At 40.7% G+C, this 19,861-nt stretch overlaps 1 protein-coding gene across 3 annotated transcripts in view; it reads left to right on the top strand.

Moving 5' to 3' along the window:
• Positions 1-19,861, top strand: part of LOC132873303 (metal transporter CNNM3) — a 44,621-nt gene that overhangs the window by 8,792 nt on the left and 15,968 nt on the right. For all 3 annotated transcript variants that reach the window (XM_060908699.1, XM_060908701.1, XM_060908700.1), the window contains exons 4-7: positions 4,484-4,653; positions 8,887-8,983; positions 10,198-10,328; positions 14,916-15,042. In XM_060908699.1, coding sequence (XP_060764682.1) covers positions 4,484-4,653; positions 8,887-8,983; positions 10,198-10,328; positions 14,916-15,042 — 525 coding nt within the window. The remainder of the gene's footprint in view (positions 1-4,483; positions 4,654-8,886; positions 8,984-10,197; positions 10,329-14,915; positions 15,043-19,861) is intronic.

Raw genomic sequence — 19,861 nt, 5'->3', positions numbered from 1 at the left:
ATATATTTTTTTTTTCCATCAAAGTTGCATTTTGTGGTTTCGAAGCTAAGTTTTAGTGTCGTTTCTAGAACACAACATCAAGAAAACGTGGAAGAAGCAGCAATAATGGAAGAGCCGGTTTCTAAGCTGCCTAAAACTAGCAATGATAATTTATTTTTTGTTACATAATGTACTCAGGCTGCCAGTCAGTGTGCCCCCCCCCCCCCCCCCCCCCCCCCGAAAAATCCTAGCTACGCCCCTGAGAAATTTGGTATTCATTGGTGTTTAAATTTACAGACAATACGAACTAATGTAAACAATTGGCTTCAACTCGCATAAATATGAATTGGAAATGTTTAGTTCACTTGAGCTTCTGCAAACGCACAACTCTGATAAACGAGGCTCAGTGTCCCCAACATTGAAACCTGAAAGCTTTAGAAACTTTAATGGCCCTTTTCCACTACCCTTTTTCAGCTCACTTCAGCTTGCTTCAGCTCACTTCAGCCCGACACGGCTCGCGTTTCGACTATCTCAAAACAGCACGACTCAGCTCGCTTCAGCCCTGCTTAGCACCCAAAACTCGCACGGTTTTGGAGTGGGGCTGAAGCGAGCCAAACCGAGCTGAGTGAGGCTGGGGGCGTGAGCAGACACTCCCCTGTGCACTGATTGGTGAGGAGGAGTGTCCTCACATGCCCACACACGCCCCGCGAGCACGCTGGGATCTGTAAACACTGTAAACCCGGAAGAAGAAGAATTACGAGAATTTCTGAAGCCTTATGTGCCTCGCCTCATCTATACGCTCTTGCCAGTATCTGTTGGCGTTGTCGGTGACAACAAGCCACAGCACCAAGACCAGCAACACTAACGACTCCATGTCCTCCATGTTTATTGTTTACTCTCCGGGTTGTGAGACTACCGCTTAAAAGCTCACTGATGTCACTGTTTGCGCCGCCTAATGACATCACGTGACGTCCACCCACTTTCGCTAACTCCACCCAATGTGTCCACCCACTCCCAGCCAGCACGGTTCAGCGCGGTTGTAGTCGAAATGCAACTCCAACAGCCCCACTCAGCTCGACTCAGCACGGCACGGCTCAGCCCGACTCAGCCGCATTTGTAGTGGAAAATGGGGGTGTGCAAAAATATCGATACGGCGATATATCGCGATACTTTGTCTTCTGATTCAATATCGATACTCAAAATTTGAATATCGATATTTTTTCAAATAATAAATCATGTTTCAGACGGGTTGTAAATCCAGTATGACTTCCGCACCTCCGCTCCGCGAGGTGTCGCTGTGCCGCTCCCTCACTGCAAGGCACTCTTCGTCTTCTCTTTTTTCCCCGGCGGTTGCAGTGAGGAAAAAAAACAAGCAAGTATGGCTGTTAACGTAAACCTAGAGACACTGCCGAACTTTAAGGCAGATGTTTGGAGGCACTTTGGATTCCAAAGGAAAGGAGGAAAAAAAAAAAAAACAGTGAGCCAGTGTTCTGTAAAGTTTTCCTACCAAGCCTACTGCGCATGCGCGAAATCCAGGAGGGTAGGAAATTTCAACAGTAGTTTTGTCCTACCGATCAGCTGGGGTGATAGAAAATCGGTGAGTATTTCATGCATTTGCCGATTTTTATGTTTTGTGCGTACTGGTCGAGTCTTTGGCCGAGTCAAATAATTTGTAATGCCTTGTTTTGAATAATAAACCGGTCTGTATGAGAACTTGCTAATCCATGTGTTCTGCGCATGCGCAGTAGGAGACTAAGCTGCACACTGCACTTTTAAATGTTTCAGACAATGTGTTGTTCCTGCAAAATAAGCACAAGTTAAATGTTCTCTGGTATATGTTCTCAAGTTTACAAAGAACAAATTGATATTAGTGTTAGCACTGAAATGTATGTGCAATCTGCAGTGCAAGTTTTAAGTTTTCATAAAACAATTTGATTCTGCTTGTTAAGCAGCACTGATGTGTCCATGCTTACAGAAAAGCTGATAATACTAGCACAGAAATGGGGATTTTCTGTATGTTGTAGTGAAGCAACTCTTGGTTTTGCCAGCAGTGGAATAGAGACAAATATATGTCTGGCAAGAGCGTGTAGTTATGTATGTGAAATGTAATTTTACAGTGGTCAATAAATTCTGATTTTCTTCAGTGACACAGATATCGTGATGTGGTTGAAATTTCTTGCAATATATCGATTATCGCAGAATCGCTGTACCGTGATATTATTGTTATCGTGGGCAAAATATCGCCATAGTATCGTATCGTGAGATATCTGGTGATACCCAGCCCTAGTGGAAAAGCGGCATAACAGACCTTTACTTTTTAACAGTACTGTTTTGGGATTTTGCTGAGTTTACCTTCAACTGTGATTTTTTTTTTTTAAAGTAATGAACTGTATAGGCAGGAAAATCACCGCATTTTCTAAATGCACTTCTGAAAATTACTCGTTAACTAGGGGAATTAAATTTGATATTTTTGACGTTACTCATTAATGTATATTAAAGAAAAATGCTTAAGTTATAACTTGTTTTAGTGAAAATAAGTACTAAAATGCACTAGAATGCAGGGTTTTGCGTGTTATTAAAATATTTTCGGGGGACATTGCCCCCCACCCCCATCTTAAGCCCTGTTCACACGGCACATATTTGCATCGATGCTGCACCGATGTATTTTGTTGCGATATATCTTACACCGGTGTAAATTTTGTGGAGCGTTCACACGTCACAACCCTGCTTACTAGAGAGAAGCGTGTTAGCACCGGTGCAGCCCCACTTGCGGTCACACGGCAGTTTCTGCGACCGTGTTATAGTAGCAAAAACTTTATTACTATCATTTCCTTTGATAGTAATAAAGTTTTGATATCATTTCCTTTTATTATCATCATCATTTCCTATCATTATTACTATCATTTCCGATAGTAATAATGCGGAAATGAAATATGCGCATGCGTGAAAATGTACTTCCTTTTCCCGGTTGTCATGGCATCATCAAGCGCCGGGAAAACAACGTGGATGAAGACACCAGTGTTGCCAGATATTGCTGACTTTTTCCATCCCAAAATATGTTCAAATCCACCAAAATGCACTTAAAACTGACAATCTGGCAACACTGGAAGACACGCAGTTCTGTTGTTGTTGATATTCGCCATTTTGGAAGCGCAAAATACCAGGATGCAAAATTATGCAATGCCCGTATGTAATGAACTCTCCTCACGCGTAGCGAGTCTACCCCTGTAGCGTTCAGACGTCCCATTTTATATCGGTGCTGCCCCGCAAACTAGCATTTACTCCGGAGTAAATTTCTTAAACCACCTCCCGAGCAGGGTTAGATTTGCACCGGTTTAAGCAGCTTTCAGGGGCTACACCGGTATAACTTTGTACCGTGTGAACGCTCTACCGGGGCAGCCCCGGTGCTACACCGGAGTAAAAGTTGCCGTGTGAACACCCCTTTAGTTTGACTTTCAAAAGTTATGGTTTTTTTTCTTTGCTTCACTTTCATCTCGAATACCATATCTTCTCTACAAAGCTATATTGGAAGCCATATAGACATCCATGTACTTGTAAACAAAGCTGTCTCTCTTATCTTGGTCATAGACTACTTAAAGGGGAACTGAAGTCATTTTTAAACTTGCTTTATTTCTTAATTAACTTGTTATTCAATTACGTTTTCAGTTTTAGTAACCTTATATCGTGACTCGTATTGGCAACTAATTGCAATTAAATATTATACTTATCAGCCTGTTCGGTTTTTAGCCGTGTTGAATTTAGTTCATTGGTCCACGGCAGGCGTCGCTTATCCGCGCGATTTTCCCGAGACTTGTGCAAGACTTCGAAACGTGAAGTGTCAGCCAGGTGTCCGTGCCGCCATTTTGAAAACTGTTTTCCAAACGAAATATTGCACAAAAACGAGTTTAAATGACAATTACTGCCTACTTTTTTTCAAACTTTGCTGATTGCTATCAAACCAAACAAAACTTCCGGCTTGATTACATCAGCATTCGAAAGAGGGCGCGCGCGTCTTTTGACAACGTTGGCAGATGTTGGTCACTTTGATTTCCGCTGTACGTTTTACTTCCGTCCTACGAAATCTCGCACAGGTCTCGACGAATCTCGTTTACGGCCATTGCTTTGACATACGGACTGATATATTACATGGCATATTTCAAACACTCATAATTTTCTATAGCAGTGACAAAATAGCTATCAATAATGCATTCCTACAGTATATTTAATAAAATGAGAAATAGAATTTTGATAAATTTGCCTTCAGTTCTTCTTTAAGATACACATATGAAATAACTTTACATCTTGAGCAGTGCCACAAGTAGTGATGATCACGGTCTTCTTTTCAAGGTGGTTCTTGGATTGGTTTTTGTTTCTTAAATATTGAATATTTCTGACTTAAAAATGAGGTTAGAGTATTAGTCACAAGATACTGAACCGATAGGTTTTACTTCTGTGATTTCATACTCATTTCTTTTTCCTCATGTCTTGCTCTTGCCTCTCACAGAAGTGGAGCATTTCTGCCCACAGCGTGTGTCAGAAAAAGTCTTATTTCATCTCTTACGGCATCCCAGCGTCAATCAAGAAGTGAAGTTTGACCCAACCAACAAAATGAGTCCCGACCACTACCTCTACACGCGTAATCATCCGGTGGACTACTTTATATTGCTGCTGCAGGTGAGCCAGTCATTTCCGTATCTCCAACGAGGGCTGGGCTTTATCACAATTTCTAGTATAGTGTTCTAGTCCACCTGGTAAATCAGGTTTGAGTTCTATTAAGTGTCTGAGCATAATGTGCTAGATTCTGTGCCTAGTGGTGCCATGCAGTTTTCATGACCTGATGCTTATTCTGATAAAATGGTACAAGGAGAATTGCGAATGTTTATGAAAGAGACATTTCTTCATTCTTTTTCAAATATTTAGACAAACTTAACATTGTTAAAGAGCTTCTCCAGCATATTTCATGAAATAAAAATGTAAAAGTTAAGATGCTTTTTTTTTTTTTTTTTTTTATCATACCTGGCCTTCCTTTATTAGAGCATTTTACAAAAAAAAAAAACCTTGGGAGTTGGCCTTGGATGTGAGTCGAGGACAGTGATGTCGGCTTGTCGAAGCCCCCCCCCCCCAAAAAAAAAAAAAAAATTCCCGGTCCGGTTTTTATCAAATCCTGCACTCTGACTGGCTGGTGAGCGGGTCCGTATCTACGGTACGGACCCCAGTTACGGACCTCTGGCAACTCACTCATTCACAACAACAACAAACGTAGTAACAATTTTTGTCAACATTTCTCAGCATAATAGCATTGATTTTACAGCATGGATAGTGATAACGACAGTCTTCAAAGCGAAAGTGAGTTTTACTACCCTGAGGAAGAAGAAATAAAATAAAACATTTCAGGAGAAAGCTAAAAACCTGTAACTTGCTAACGCCAAGCAAAAACATGGCTGAATCCTGAATCAGTGCGTTTACATGCACATAGAGAAAATCGAATTTCTGCCGTTGCTCGACTGAAATCGAAGTTCTAAATGCCATGGAAACACCTTAGCTCGGCTGAAATTGAACCGAACTTGATTTCTCGTAATCGAGCTACACGACCTAGATTATGCGATTGTAGCCGAGCTACTTAGTGCATGTATATCCTATCGAGCTACGTAGTCGAGCTACTTACTTCAGCACTGCCCCTTCCGGGAGTGACGAGACCACAAGCAGGAAACACAACAGCCTCGGTCGGCATGACAACGGCATGAATCTTTTCTTTTTGTGGCATTGTTTGCACTGTTAAAATTTAGCTCACTTACTGTATCACCAAATACATCTGTACAGCTGTTGCATAGCTGTGAATTGTGTACATAAGTGTGTGTGTGTGTGTGTGTGTGTGTGTGTGTGTGTATATGTATGTATGTCCAACATCTGAAGAATGTCAGTAAAAACAAAACAAGTGAACTTTTTGTGTGTTTTATTAAGACCTAAGTTAAATTGTAAGCAAAAAAAATATTTTTTGTAAGCAAAATATGGACTTTAGAAAAATATACAATTGTGCAAAATAAGTTGTCTTACAAAACAGTGGTCTGCGCAGGACAGTTTGTAGCCATACAGTCTGTTAGAGCAAGCCTAACAGCTTGAGCACGGAACTTGTGAACACGGAACTGCCAGTGTTGCCAGATTGGGTGGTTTTAAGTGCATTTTGGTGGATTTGAACAAGTTTTGGGCTGGAAAACGTCAGCAGTATCTGGCAACACTGCGATAACTTTGTTTATACTCTTGAATAGCTCTTCATAACGACAACCGGAAGTGTACCAACATGATGGGGCACGTAGCGCCACCTGTGGCTCGGGTGCACAATGTACCTTACACAATAGCTCGATTTCCTTGTGTGCATGTAGGATTGGATTTCTCTGGCACCCCTGCTGGGACCCTTAGCTCGATTACCAACAGTAGCTCGATTTGGATGTGCATGTAAACGCACTGAATGACTCAATTTTGTATAAATAGGGGACTACATAGGCGGCAAAATGTAGTGTGTGTGTGTATATATATATATATATATATATATATATATATATATATATATATATATATATATATAAATTTTTTTTTTTTTTTTTTCCTGCCATGGAAGTTCACTTGTATACTGAGGAGGAAACAATTTGCATTCCAGCCATGAATGAGGATTCAAAATGGCGGCTCGGCTTGGTTTTCCCTTTCGGGCGCTCTCGTTTTCTGTTAGAATATGGTAAAGAAAAAAAATATTTATTTACCAGCTTAAGGTCAGTCCGTATGGTGAAATACCGTGACCTCGGCCTTGAATGCTGACCTCGGCCCAAAGGGCCTCGCTCAGTACTTTCAAGACCTCGGTCACGGTATTTCGCAATACGGACCTCCCAGCTGGTAAATAACGTACATTGTAATTTTGAGTCAGGCTCACTAGATGTCCTCGTTAATTTGATCTGGTTTTAAGAGCACAGTACCACGTCTTTGCAGTTACGACTGGGATGCCCTTTGTCGAATTATTCTAAAGTTAAGTCTAGATTGCTGTTGAGTAAATATTTTAAACTATTTTTTTTCTGTTAGTCATGATGAGCATAAGATCTGCATATATTTGTAAGATTAGAAGGATGAATTTTGTATGTCTTTAACCCTCTGGGGTCAAGAGCTTTGCCAGCGAAGCTCAGCAGGTATAGAATGAGGTCATGTATTTTAGATAAATATCTTCAAGTTTTTATCATACAAGCATTGACATAAACCTTACACTTTCCTATATGCCCACTGCCAAATATTATATTTTTTAAATGACCTAAATTAGATGATGCATAAAACTTGTCACACCGGAGTCAGAGCGCTGAGCGCACACTTACACATTTCATAAAAGACTGTTCATGTGGCAATGGCATCATAATCACCTTCTCTCTTTCGGTTTCGATTGGTTTCTTTTTCGCTGTGGGAATGTCCACCGTAAACAGGATAAAATCTGTAAGCCATAGTTCAGTTCAGGCTCTTTGAAGGTAAAACTTGTTGCGAGATGGCACGCGGATTTTATGCACTTCGGATGATTCAGGACAGCGATTCGATTCAATCTTAAGAACTGTAACAGTGATGAGCGGTGTCTTTTTAAACGTCGACCTGATCCGGCTGAAGATCAGCTTGAGTAAGTGTAAATGTTTCTTCTGTTTATTATGAGCAGATTGGTTGATATGTGTGCGCTGCAGCGCATACACAGGAAAATTACTGAATAATTTTTCCAGAGTTAAAAGTATTTTCCTCAAAAATAGTTCATTTTGCTCTAGTTGGAGTGGGAGCAAAATTAAAGTAATTGTGTAACGGAGTAACAGTCGGTTGTGGCTCTGAACTGAGTAAAATAGTACAAGAGTTAATTTCAAGACACACTGAAGAGTCAAATGCAAGCTAAATGAAAAGGTTGTAAAAAAAAAAAAAGGCAGTTGTAGAATGGTGTTGGAATGTGTGAAAAAACATGACCTTACCCATGGTGACAAACGATTTTGATCACTTGACCTGATAGGATTAAGAGTTGGCGGTGGGAGGGGTTTTCACTCTTTTCATTGAATGGAATTGAATTTTTTATACTTCTCATTGAGTACCCCTCCCACTGCCAATCCTTTATCCCAAAACAATAGGACATAAATGTTATGATGGCCAGTTAATTGTTCAAATCAGTGGAGCAGATTTAAGTTTTTGTGCTTGATACATTCCTAAGACTGAACAGAATCACCTCAAGTGACCAAAACGGTTCGACACAATGGGTAAGCTCGTGTTTTTTCACACGTTGCAACAGTTCTAAAACTGCTTTTTACAGCATCTTCGTTTGTAATTTTTGTGAGTACAATATGACATACTACATACATATTATTGTAGGTGAACTTGTGCTGAATACAAAATAAGTCATATGGCTTTGAAGATACTGCTTAGATTTGTTGAAATTGACGACAAAATCATGAGAGTGCCAGAAAATACCCTCAGACCCCAGAGGGTTAATAACAGTTTGCGTTGCTACATGAAGTATGTTGCTTAATTTCAAACTGGACGCATTGCAAGGGAAAACCAAAAGAGTGCGCCATTGTCTCTTTTACAGTTAATTTTCTCTGTCACAGGACCGTTCTCTACTGGTAACCTCATAGTTCAAAGGAGAACCAGCAGCACAACTAGCTGAGATACTGTAAATACAGGTCAGAATGGGAGAAACATTATGACTAGGATGATGTGACAAGTGTACACGAAAACAAAGCGATAAAAGCAGTGTATTGCAGTTTTATTGCTGATGAAATGAATGTACAGTTGCAAATTTCCATGAATGAAAACGCATACCAAATCAAACGTGCACAAGTAATTAAGAGTACATTATTAGGTTTGCTGATTGTTCTAATGATCTGCTCACTATTTTGTGTTTGTGTGTAGGGGCGTGTGGAAGTGGAGATTGGAAAAGAGGGTCTGAAGTTTGAGAACGGAGCCTTCACCTACTACGGCGTGTCAGCACTTACAGCGCCTTCGTCTGGTACATTTGTATCTGATGTGTAAACCTGAATGAGGGGTCTCTCCACCACCATGGTTTTCTCCATAATTTAGTTTTTCCAGTTTCCAGCCACTGGTTAGGTCTCCATAATCATAAGACAGCTACCAACACAGGAGGGACAAGGTTGTCATGTGCTTCCTCAGAGTCACGTAAAGCCAGCCAACTTCTGCTCATGGGACGGTGTCTCTCCCCCCCCCCCCCCCCCCCCCCAAACTGTGTTGAATGCATGCACAATTCATCGATCATGGTCATCAGTTCATTTAGTACTTATCACCATCCACTTCAGTAGAAGTCTTTATCATTATTTGATGAAGTGGATTGAATCCTCTGGAGTTAGTTTCCTTTGTATGCTTTGCTCAGCTTAGTTGGGTCACTGGTTCCATTCCCTGGACCAGCAGGAATGGCTGAAGTGCCCTTGAGCAAGGCATCTAACCCTCTCCAGGCTGCTCTGGGTACATTGTACGTCGCTCTGGATAAGAGTGTCTGCTAAATACTAGAAGAATACAAAGAAGGGAGGTATACTGGTTTACCTCTGTCCGTCCATCCGTATCTCCGTATTTCCATCTGTCCGAAACACCCTTTTTTCTCAGCAACCACAAATCATAGCCACTTGGTATTTGGTACCAAACTTCAGCTTGGGGTTCTATACCGTGTGTACCATTTTCAGGTCTGTCGCACATCGACTTCCTGTTTACCGATTGAATGTATTTATGAAACATAGAGCATGGATTTACAAAATTTTCGTAGCATTTTTCACAGCAACTACAAATCACAACTGCTTGATATTTGGTACCAAACTTCAGCTTGGGGTTCTATACCGTGTGTACCATTTTCAAGTCTGTCGCACATCGACTTCCTGTTTACTGGCTGAATATATTTATGAAGCATATAGGGTGGATTTGACGCTATTTCAAGAAGCAAAATGCTATTTCAAAATGGCAGTTTACCAGGATGCTATTTGAAATCCCTGGGGAGAGACACTGCTCTTTACTTACTTGTTTCAGGGTTAATTATTTGTTGAAGTCACCATTCATAATACGTGTCCTATTCCTTCGATTGCTTGCATTCTGATATAAGCAAGAGCGGGGGGGGATACGTAAATGAGCAGTAGCTCACAGTTGATCTTGTTTAATTTAGTTTTTGTAGCTAATGGTAAGTTTCGTGAGTTAATTTATAGTCCACATATGTCCTCCTAGTACATCAGTCTCCAGTGTCCACGCAGCATCGCTCCCTGAGAGACACTTTTGAGCTGGGAGAAGCCACAAGCCCATCCAGTTACTGTCCTGACTACACAGTCCGAGCCCTCACCGATCTGCAGCTCATCAGGGTGAGACACGCAGTACTATATATTGCTCAACTAATATATTGTTTTGTGTGGTGCCATAATGTGAATCTGATCTTGGTAAAATATCTTGCTGCTCGCAGCCATTTCTGGCGTGTACTTGCAGCGCATGCTAACACAACACAATATGGACATGCAAAAGTAATGAGAATCAAAAGCATTGTTGTAACAGATTGTACAGTATGTGCATGAACAGCATCATGTTATCTGAGGTACAGGGATCGCAAACTATAAAAAGCACCCAAACCCACTGTGAAAAATGATAAGCAGATCATTCGGGATGTTCTGTAGTCTGATAAAGTTAATTGGCATCATTTTATTTACTGTGATTGACTTGGCCAAATATTCCACAAGATGATAACACCAAACATACAGTGCATATGTGCAAGTAATCATCAAACTAGTTGCACGAGCACAAAATCATTGTTTTGCAATGACGATGTCGGTCTCTGGATTTGAACACGACTGAAAACCTGTGGTCTGAATTAAAGATGACATTCCAAATGCCAAAGCCTCAAATTATAAAGAAAATGTTGTGCGTGAAGGAGTGTTCAACATTTTCATTCACATCTGCCTCTCCGTTTGTATGTGTATGTTTATAGCGTTCTTAAAGGGTTGTTTTACAATCAGGGTACAAAGTTTGTGTCACAGGGGTCAAATTCAAATTGATTCAAACTGGTTCTTGTACCAGTTTTTAAGTGAAGGACAAGTTAAAGAACAGATTTCAGGTAATTTTTTGACATGTGTATGGTAGTTTTGTAGCCTGGGCCCGCCCATCCTAAGTGTGACGCAACACGGGGGCCTGTTGCGAACTTAGTCTGGCAAGGCAAGCTATCTCCAGCTCTTCCAAGCTCCCGAAAAATCGGGAACCAATCAACTTTGAGCATCTCCAACGGCCCTGGGTAGAGGCGTGTTCAAGGCAGTGACGTAGTAGAACTGCGACCGGAAGCCATAGATTGTTTACAGAATCTATGCCGGAAGCGCTTCATTCACTAGAAACATTACGAACATGGAGCAGCGGCAAGCCTTTGACACAGCGGTAGATGCTGTATTGAAAGCATTCAACGGGAAGTTCTCATTGAAAACGGAGCAAAGAGCAGCCCTGGAGGTATTTATTGAAAGGAAGGACGTTTTCGCCTTGCTCCCGACCGGCTTCGGTAAGAGTTTAATCTACCAGTTAGCCCCCAGTTTCCGTCGCGTCACATACGTCAGAGGAAAGAGTGATGTGATTGGTTTAAGCTTCGTCACAGCCTTTTCTGGCTTCGACCAGTAGCAAACTGAGGCATTTCAGGGAGATGGGTCAACCACGTGCTTTGGGAAACGGTTGGGCTTAATATCTATGCCAGACCAATGCTCGCAGAGCTTTGAAGTTGCGTTAGCCAGACTAGTAGTTTTGTGTAATCTGCTATAAGATGGGAGAAACAAATGAAGTGATTCTCGGAGAGGACATTTTTTTTGACAATTCAGAATCCACTACTTCCATAGTGCTTTTAAATATAAGGCTGTAAGCTTTGTGTTAGTTGTCTCTAATATTTATGTCCCAATATGTTGACCACATTTTAGGATGAAAATAATCATTTTAGATATGTTATTTTATATTGAAAAATTAGCCGTCTCGGAGAGGACATTTTTTTGACACAATTGCATACTAATTTGATCAAAATAGTCTGAAAACTTACTGGCATTCAACATTAAAACTTAACTATGTTTCCAATGATATGGAACCAAATATGTGTTTTATGGTATAAAGAATGATTTAAGTGCATCCCTTTTGGAGCTACCTGTGGTCAAAAAAGCTCTTTTTCTAAATGACACGAGTAATTTTGCTAAATATGACATAGCATTCACCAAAAATAACGTTATCACCAATTTTTTTTTTTTTGCATGGTAAATAGAGCTATCACAGGGCTACAATAAACAACCAAGTTTATTTAGTCAAGCCTTTTGATATTGAAGATAATAAGTGTTATGTGATTTTTAGCTTGCGTACCCTGATTGTAAAACAACCCTAAAGGGACTAGCTCACCCTTCCCAGAAGCCTCTGTGCTAAGAAGCAAGGCACCATTTTCGATGCCATTGATATTCCATGGTTTTGCATTTGAAAAGCAATCCGCAACAACGTGGTGACATCCGAGGCCATAGGTCATAAATTGTAACATCAAATTGAAGATATTTTGTCAGAGGAGTTATTTTAAATTCTTTTGACCGATCCATTCCATTTTCGTACTGGTTTTACGCTGTAACAAACCAGAACTGGCCTCAGCCGTCTTGTGGGCAGCCACAAAGGAAAGAAAACATCAGGCGTATTGTGTTCAAAACGTACTTTTTTCCCCTTTTTTTTTTTCCTCGTTTAAAGGTCCAGTATTCAGATAGGTGAGCATGCGCAAAGAGAGCTAGCAGAGTTGGAAAGTTCAATAGACAAGAGACAATATTGGTCACATGCTTTCAAAACACGGTGGCCCATACGTAAATGAAAACAATGAACTGGGTTCTGGGAAGGGTGAGCTGGATCTTTTTTAAAATAATATAAACACAAACGAGATATAAATTGAAATGCTTGGTAAATTTTAATTCATTTCCCAGTGCACACTTGATTCTGCTGCAGTTCAGTATAATAAACTAATATTATACCGTACCAGGCAAAAGTTTGGAGACGCCTTCTAATTCAATGTTTTTTTTTTTTTTGTTTTTTTTTTTGTTATCCCCCGCTGGCCGAAAGGCCCGAAGAGGGATTGTTGTGGCAGTTTCCATCCAGCTGTCCTGGGAAGGGTATTCACCTTCTGAAATCAACTCCTCTCACAATTTTTGGAGGAATTTCACGAAACTTGGCAGGATTCTTTGTTATATGTCAAATATACGCATATTGTAATTTCTTTAAATTCGGTCTCATTTTACCAGAGTTACAGCCCTTGATTAACAACCTTGTACTTTTGACAATTTCATGAGGGTGTGTTTGCCTTCTGACCCTGGGAAGGGTACTCGCCTTCTGAAATCAACTCCTTTCACAATTTTTGGACGAATTTCTCGAAGCTTGGCAAAAGGCCTTGTTATATGACGGTAATACGCATATTGCGATTTAATTTAGTTTGTGAAAATTTGACCAGAGTTTTGACCCTTGATTAAATAACTTGTACTTTGACAATTTCATGAGGGTGTACATTCTTCTGAAATCAACTCCTCTCACAATTTGTGGATGAATTTCACCAAACTTGGCAAAAGGCTTTGTTATATGACCATTATACGCATATTGAAATTTCATTTAATTTGGGAAAATTTTACCAGAGTTATGCCCTTGATTATTAACAAACTTGTACTTTGACAATTTCCTTAAGGTGTGCTTGCTTTCTGAAATCAACTCCCCTCACAATTTTTATCCCCCTGGCCGAAAGCCCCGAAGGGGGATTATGTCATGGCAATGTCCATCCTGGGAAGGGTACTCGCCTTCTAAAATCGACTCCTCTCACAGTTTTTGGAGGAATTTCATGAAACTTGGCAGGATTCTTTGTTCTATGTCAATAATACGCATATTTCAGTTTTGTTCAATTCCGTTGCATTTTACCAGAGTTATGGCATAGTTGCCAGTGGGGGATATTGTGCTCTCAGAGCACTCTTGTTCTACAATGTAGAAAATGGTCAAAATACAGAAAAACTGATGAATGAGCATGTCCAAACCAGGGCTTTGAACCAGAACTTTTTTCCTATTGGTTCGTTCTGAACAGAAACGGAATTTTAACGTTTCCGGTTTTGGGTTCCACCATTAAATAGACGTTCCCGAACCGGTTAGAACAAAAAAATTTCGTTCCCAGAACGGTTAATTACGTTCCCTGTCAGCTGTTTAACAAATGGCTATAAAATTATGTCTCTGTCTCATCCAGCTTAAGCCAAATGTAGGCTAATTCTACTACAACCTTCATTAAATAAGACAAGAAATAATTCAAAACAATTATTATTTCAAATGTTGGCGATTTGGATTCTCAGTATGTCTTCCCATCTACACAAACAGAAAAAGTGCCAAAAATGAAAGATAATTCGTTTAGTGTGTTACCAAAGGCTAGTCAGGCCCTATGCACTGATAGGCTAACAGAGGTTAACGTCATTTAATGTTCGCGAGCCTCTCATTAACGTGGACAAATATATTGATATCGTGTTTGAAATTGATGTTTTTGAATAACGATAGACTGCAATATTTACCTCTTATTTAAGATGTGGAGACGTGATAGTAGTCCACCCTCCCGCTCTCTCCATTCAGTCAGCGAACATCACACAGAAAGTGAACCCCAGCAGGTCATAGAAACTTGCGCAGGAGAAGAATGACTTTTTTATTTGTAGGCTATGGAAACTTTGAGGAACGAAATAAAAACCGGTATTAACCGGTTACCATTATTTTTAATAAGCGTTTCTGTTCCGGAACATAAAAAATAATAAAGTTTCTGGTTTCGTTTCTGTTCCATGTGAAATAGAAAAAGTTCCCGGTTTTCGTTCCTTGAACCGGTTCAAAGCCCTGGTCCAAACTGTTCTTTAATTTCGCCATTTCTGCCCGTCACATGGCTGTTTCCTGCTCATTTCACACAGGTAACCCGCTTGCAGTACCTCAATGCCTTGATGGCATCTCGGGTATCACAGAGCCCTGATCCTCCAGAGATCAAGATCCTTCCTAACAGCCAGACGCAACTCCTAAATGAGAAGAACGTCACCCCAGGTACAAAACTGTGACTGAAGGCATGGACACAATCAACATAACATTTGGTCATGGACAGTAGTGCAAGCAATGCAGTGTTTTGAAATTTAAAGTGATCTTTCGCCTTTTAAGCAACACTTTTAGTAGAGCTCACAAAATTATGCGCACACAGTGACAATGAAGCCAAGGAAATCTCTATTTCTCTATACATTTATGTCTTTTTAGGGTCAAATATCAAGTGTCCTAAAGATCTCCTGACATTAGTGAGGTTGCAGATGGAAACTGTTTAACTTTTTGTTGATATTCACTAAAATTGTTCTTTTCTTTCATCTGTTTTCTTTTCTCTTTGATGGCAACACTAGATTTTTCTCTTCACTTTTCCTTCTTTGATGCAATTGACAACTACTGTTAAGTGTATAGAGGTAAAGGCAAGTTCAGTGCTTAGCATGAGTTTGTGTGTGAAGCATCATTTACATTCACTCCTGCACATTGCACAGAGGCATGTGCACACCATTTTGCTTGGAAAATGGCATTGTTGCGTACCATGTGATTTACGGTATCAAATCCCTCTTAGTCAGTCAGTGAGGAGAAACTTTTCCTCATGGTAATGTTTTGCAACTAATTGTCTGCATGGAGTAGGAGTGAATTGCATCGTCTTTGTGAATTGTCAGAAAAGTCCTGACCTCCATGCCTCTTCGACTGCGATGTAGAAGTAGGTATATTCCTGTTTCCCCTGTGTTAGATGCCCTTTAGCGCTACAACTCCAGAATTATTGACCCACTTCAAAATTTTGTATACGATCTTCAGAGGTTATTTGTGGCGTGCCGGTAATTTTTAAAACAAGTCTGATTGTTAGAAAGATGTGCGCTGCTTCATAAAATTTTTTTTTTTTTTAAATCGTAAAACTATAGTCGTGGCCAAACGTTTTGAGACTGACACACATTTTGGTTTTCAAAAAGTTTGCTGCTTCAGTGTGTTTAGATCTTTTAGTCAGATGTTTCTACTGTATACTGAAGTACGGTTTTATAAGCGTTTCAAAGGCTTTTATTGACAAATACATCAAGTTTATGCAAAGAGTCAATATTTACAGTGTTGACCCTTCTTTTTCAAGACTCCTGCAATTCACCCTGGCATGCTGGATATCAGCTTCTGGGACAAATCCTGACTCATGGGGACCCATTCTTGCATAATCAGTGCTTGGAGTTTATCACAGTTTTTGGGATTTTGTTTGTCCACCCGCTTTTTGAGGATTGACCACAGGGTCTCGATGGGATTAAGATCTGGGGATTTTCCTGGCCATGGACCTGAAATTTCATAGTTTTGTTCCCCGAGCCACTTGGTTATCACTTTTTTGCCTTGTGACCTGGTGCGCGGCGGCACGGTGGTGTAGTGGTTAGCGCTGTCGCCTCACAGCAAGAAGGTCCGGGTTCGAGCCCCGTGGCCGGCGAGGGCCTTTCTGTGCGGAGTTTGCATGTTCTCCCCGTGTCCGCGTGGGTTTCCTCCGGGTGCTCCGGTTTCCCCCACAGTCCAAAGACATGCAGGTTAGGCTAACTGGTGACTCTAAATTGACCGTAGGTGTGAATGTGAGTGTGAATGGTTGTCTGTGTCTATGTGTCAGCCCTGTGATGACCTGGCGACTTGTCCAGGGTGTACCCCGCCTTTCGCCCGTAGTCAGCTGGGATAGGCTCCAGCTTGCCTGCGACCCTGTAGAAGGATAAAGCGGCTAGAGATAATGAGATGAGATGAGACCTGGTGCGCCATCATGCTGGAAAAAGCATTATTCGTCACCAAACTGCTCCTGAATCGTTGGAAGAAGTTGCTTTTGGAGGGTATTTTGATACTATTCTTTATTCATGGCAACGTTCTTAGGAAAAATTGTGAGTGAGCCCTCAGGACTCATGGTAGCGCTCACCTTTTCTTCTCCGGACAATCATTTTTCCAAATGTCCCAAACAGTCTAAAGGGGGCTTCATCAGTGAAAAATAACTCTACCCCAATCCTCTGCAGTCTGCAAAAAGTCCTGCAAAATTATTTTCTCTGATGAAGCCCTCTTCAGACTGTTTGGGACATCTGGAACAATGATTGTCCGGAGAAGAAAAGTTGAGCGCTACCATGAGTCCTGAGGGTTCATTCACAATTTTGCCTAAGAACGCTGCCATAAATAAAGAATGGTATCAAAACATCATCTGAACGATCCAGGAGCAGTTTGGTGACGAACAATGCTTTTTCCAGCATGATAGAGCACCATGTCACAAGGCAAACTAAGTGGCCCAGGGAAAAAAAACATTGAAGTTTCGGGTCCATGGCCAGGAAAATCCCCAGATCTAAATCCCATCGAGACCCTGTGGTCAATCCTCAAAAAGCGGGTGGACAAACAAAATCCCAAAAACTGTGATAAACTCCAAGCACTGATTTATGCAAGAATGGGTCGCCATCAGTCAGGATTTGTCCCAGAAGCTGATATCCAGCATGCCAGGGCGAATTGCAGGAGTCTTGCAAAAGAAGGGTCAACACTGTAAATATTGACTCTTTGCATAAACTTGATGTATTTGTCAATAAAAGCCTTTGAAACGTTTATAACTGTACTTCAGTATACAATAGAAACATCGGACAAAAAGATCTAAAACACTGAAGCAGCAAACTTTTTGAAAACCAAAACTTTTGGCCATACTGTACATTTATGTCCATATGAAATATAGGAAGAAAATGCAACAAACTTTTATTTATTTATTTATTTTCCTTTGAAGTGTGCTGATTAATTCTGGAGCTGACAATTTGTCCGTGTCTCCTTGTTTTCCCAGCAGATTGTGTACGTGTTTTCCACTTTACTGCTCTTGTGTGCAATGGATAGAATTAGGGCTCAAGCACCGAAGGACTGTAGTGTATTATCATTTTTCACTTAGAGCTGTCACGAAACTTTGTGAAATTCAATATTTTCTACAGCAATATGTCCATACACCATGCATCTTTACCCAAACTCAGCTAATACAGTCAGGAATATGGTGCTGACCTACAGTTTTAGGTACATTCTACAATTAATATATATTCCATTGATTTAATAGTGTGACATGCAGCATTGCGGCTTCCGTCTGCTTTGTAAAGTGGAAAGTGCTCATTGCACTCATAATCAGAGGTGGACAAGGTATTCAACTTCATTACTTAAGTCGAAGTACAGATCCCACTGGTCAAATGTTACTCCGATACAAGTGAAAGTTGTCCAGTCAAATTTTTACTTGGGTTAAAGTACTGAAGTACTTGCTTTTAAAAATACTTAAGTATTAAAAGTACGTTTTCTGTCAACGCATTGTTGTATTATTGCCACAACGCTTACAAAACCTCATGCCTCTCTATCAACCTACTGGATGTACTGACTTGCTTGTAGAACCTGTAGAATAAACAGATTTCTACATTCTGTTTATTTGGCAAGATTATGCTGAAACAGATTTCTGAAAGGACTTTCAGATAAGTTAACATTATTCATGTTAGCATAACTCCGTTTCTACATGCTAACTGTGTCCACGTTAACGTTAGCCGTGGACAAGGCGATGGCAATGTGGTGAGCAAATCCACAGAAAGCCATTTGACTAACCAGACTGCATAGCTTTTGCAACATTATCGCTAGCTCTATAAGCACAGACAACTTCATTGCAAGCTTTCTGTTGGAATAAAACATTTACATACACTACCGTTCAAAAGTTTGGGGTCACCCAGACAATTTTGTGTTTTCCATGAAAAGTCACACTCTTATTTCCCACCATAAGTTGTAAAAATGAATAGAAAATATAGTCAAGACATTTTTCTGGCCATTTTGAGCATTTAATCGACCCCACAAATGTGATGCTCCAGAAACTCAGGCCCTGTCCACACGGCAACGGATTCAGGTGAATCCGATACAATTGTTTATCGTTTCGGCCTGGCGTCCACACGGCACCGGCGTTTTGGGTGCCCCAAAACGCAATCTCTTGAGAACGGGTTCCAGAGTGGAAAGATCTGGCAACGTTGCCGTTGCGAAGTCGTCTGGATGAGTAGAACGGATTTGTTTACGATGATGTCACAACCACATGACTGCGAGTGCTTCACGCCGGGTAGAAGTGTAACGAACTCGATGCGAGTTGTCAACAAATCCTATAACTTGGTTCATGAAACGCGCTTACAAAATATTTTCACTGTGAATATTTATTGTGTAATGGTGCAGAGAGAGAGAGAGAGAGAGAGAGAGAATAGCCCTTAGGGCAGAGTCAATCCCGCCAGCAAAAATAGAGAAAAAAAGGAGCGATTTCACCTCTTCAGATGTTGGTTTAAGTCCTACAATACATTCCTCAAAAAGGGCGTAGAAGAACAAATTAATCCATCAACGTGTAGCATTCAATTTATTCCGGACCATTAAAGACGCCGCCTTCCACGTAGAATCATACGTCATCCTCGCCGCCATATTGGATGGGTCAAAGCGGAGAATAAAGATGCCTCATTCATGTGCTGCGTTTAACTGTACCAACAGGTTTACCGTCCAAACGAGATCACATGGGATTACCTTTCACAGGTGAGACTGGAAAAATACTTTTCATTGTATTTGGTCATTATAATTTAATTTTACGAACAGATTTTCCTGACTTTGTGGCTAATATGAAGTCTCGCGCATAATAGTTTATGCGCATGCGTCCTTACTACTTCTATTGTTCTGGTGTCTCCGAAGGGACCGTCTTACAGCGCCCCTAGAGGTGTGGCATGTGTATTGCATCGTTTTCAGCAAGCGTTGCGTTGCCATATGGACCTGATATTTTACTGATCGTTGCCCATTTGGACGTGATTTTTTTTTTTTTTAAATAACATCTCGTTGTCGT

This window comes from Neoarius graeffei, chromosome 25 (genome assembly GCF_027579695.1).
Source record: "Neoarius graeffei isolate fNeoGra1 chromosome 25, fNeoGra1.pri, whole genome shotgun sequence".
Lineage (NCBI taxonomy): Eukaryota > Metazoa > Chordata > Actinopteri > Siluriformes > Ariidae > Neoarius > Neoarius graeffei.
Note: the sequence above shows the minus strand (reverse complement) of the source record. Positions and strands in the feature narration are given on the sequence as shown.